Below are 2,404 nucleotides of genomic sequence, written 5' to 3'. Positions count from 1 at the left end.
TTTGCGCGAAATCATGACATATACTTTTGGGAGTACCTGGCCCCGTCCGCGCGAATATTAGCTGGTCTCGCTTAGCCGTCCCGCACGAGAGGCGGAAAATCGGCAGATAGTCACATGCTAGATGACCTATCTGTCACCTACGTCGAGCTCTCGCAGCTGCAGAGCACAATACGCATCGTTTACAAGAATAAGTAACCGAAGAGGCCGCAGGCGACGTGCAACAAGTTGTCTTAACTGGTTAACAAACCAAGAGCCTCGGAGCCTGAGCTCGTCGACATCGCAGATCGACGACCCAGAACAAACGCAGGAGGATCGCCAAACACTGTCACTGCTACCACATCAACGATTTACCGCGCTTGAGGTGGCGGCCTGATGGGCAAATGCTTACGACCGTACCAGATGAGAGTGCCCAAATTGGGTTTTTCCGACAAGTCGCCAAAATCGCCATAAATCGAGAAGAGAATTATTGGCAGTGTCAGCGGAAAGCTGGTGCGACATGTGACATCCGGTATGGTCGTAAAAGTACAGTATTTAGTTAATGTGCATAAAACTCCAAGGAACAGCTCCAAGCCTGACCACTATGGTTCATAAAAAGTGAAAGCTAAAGGTCAGCAGGGACAGCTTTTATGATAGAATCTACTGCACGCATCACGTGCACCTTCACTGAACCCCGCGCGTTTCAGCAGGCCGCACATCTCCGCCTCTGTGCGCGTCCTCCCATTGTTCAGCGAAAGAGCCTGCATGCTGGTCGTGTACACGAACCGGCCGCTGCGCTCCTGCAGCAGCATCTCGCACAGCAGTAGCTTCGGCGCTTGGCCTTGCGCCTTGCGCGTCCCTGCGGCGTCGGACGCGATCATCGCGGCGCGCACGTTGCCGAGAATCCCCGCCGCCTCATCGTCCGTCCAGTCGTGCAGAACGTGGCGGATGAGGTACGTCGGCTGGCCGCGGGGGAGTCCTGTGGCGTCCAGGGTCGGCGCGAGGAAGTCGCCGGCGGCGAACGAGACGCGGGTCTGCGCCACGGCAGGCTGGGTGCTCCAGGCCTACGGGGAGGGGTCAGCAAAGCTCAGAGAGAAAGCCCAGAAAGGGCAGCAAGCAGGGGTGTGCGACGCGGAGGAATTGTACCTTGCGTGCATCCGCGGCTGTCTCAGCATTATCGAGGATAATAGAGAGGAGCCGTGTCTGGGTAGGCCTTCATCACTGCCATCTCGAGAGCCCCGATGCCGCCGCCAACGTCGACGACTGGGCCATCGAGCGCGCACCAGTCGAAGTCTGTTAACGCGTCGTTCAATGCTTCGTTCTCCGAAGGATCGCGGTCTGCGGAGAGTAAGGAACTGGTGCGTGCCTGTCACGACGTTCCCATTGGCCATCCTGTGCAGTTGCTCCATGGCGCGGCTCATCCTCTGTCCTCGCCAGACTTGCGCGGGATCGGAATACCACTCGAAGACGGGGCGATCGAACCCGAAAGCAACATGGAATGCGGCTTTGGTCTTCTTGCCTCCTGTGTTACCTGCCGCACGTGCAGTCTCAACAAGGTGCGCGGCCGATTTGAACTCGTCATCGCAGCTGGGCAGCATCAGTACAGATCTTACAGAACGACGTAATAAGCGCTTACATAAAGCCGATTGCATCACAGAGAGTATTGCTGTCGTGAGATCGAAGGATATTGAACATGTCATTGTTCCTGTATACTCGAGACCCGAAGCCATCAACTTCGAAGTATCCATGGGCGACGAGGCAGCTTATGGTAGTACCTGCATACGGCGAATACCACCAGAACGTCAGAAAGGCCAGAGGCAACTTAAAGAAGGTTTAGCCACTTGCCCAAGTATAGCTTATCAACTCTCGTTTGCTGGCTGACAGCGAAAAGCGTCTTAACGTCATCCCCTATCACGTCTGCGACTCCAAGTTCTGTGACGAATCGCAGAGCTGAGCTTTCTTGGAAAGATTCTATTATTTTAAATCCAGTATGTTGTACGATTAGAATGAGACAGAGAGCTGCCTGCGATCTGAATGGTGTACTCCAGGGGTCCGAGCACCGCCCTTTTGATCTCGTCGGTGAGGGCCTCCACTCGCCTTGTTGCCTCGTAAGCCTGTTGCGGCTGTAGATGACCATTCACTCCTTGCTCTTCGAGCGATCCGACGACTTTAAGAAGTTCTTTGACGAGTGACACAGTGGACGTGGCTGTCATGGTTTCTCTGGAGGCGAGATCTGTTATAGAAAGTGGAGAAAGGTCCGTCCTGCGGGTGAGGTTTTATAAGTTGCGCCATAGCATTGTATCGAACTAAGAGCAGGAAAGCCGATATCTCCCTTGGTTGCTTGCTCGCACCAGACAGTATGACTTGAGTGACGTTCGGGACTGCCAATGGGTTATCAATATCATCAAGAAACCCAGTGCATGTTACT

At 54.4% G+C, this 2,404-nt stretch overlaps 1 protein-coding gene across 1 annotated transcript; it reads right to left on the bottom strand.

Moving 5' to 3' along the window:
- Positions 1-531: 531 nt before the first annotated feature.
- Positions 532-2,192, bottom strand: PHACADRAFT_214909 (uncharacterized protein; the record flags this gene model as incomplete). The annotated part of the gene is made up of 6 exons (XM_007403184.1): positions 532-578; positions 659-1,040; positions 1,260-1,563; positions 1,613-1,797; positions 1,859-1,908; positions 1,976-2,192. The coding sequence occupies 6 exons, from the start codon at positions 2,187-2,189 to the stop codon at positions 532-534; spliced, it is 1,182 nt and encodes a 393-aa protein (XP_007403246.1).
- Between the last annotated feature and the right edge of the window lie 212 nt (positions 2,193-2,404).

Source organism: Phanerochaete carnosa (assembly GCF_000300595.1).
Source record: "Phanerochaete carnosa HHB-10118-sp unplaced genomic scaffold PHACAscaffold_846, whole genome shotgun sequence".
NCBI classification, from domain to species: Eukaryota; Fungi; Basidiomycota; class Agaricomycetes; order Polyporales; family Phanerochaetaceae; genus Phanerochaete; species Phanerochaete carnosa.
The sequence above is the reverse complement of the archived record's forward strand: the minus strand, read 5'-3'. Positions and strand labels throughout refer to the sequence as shown.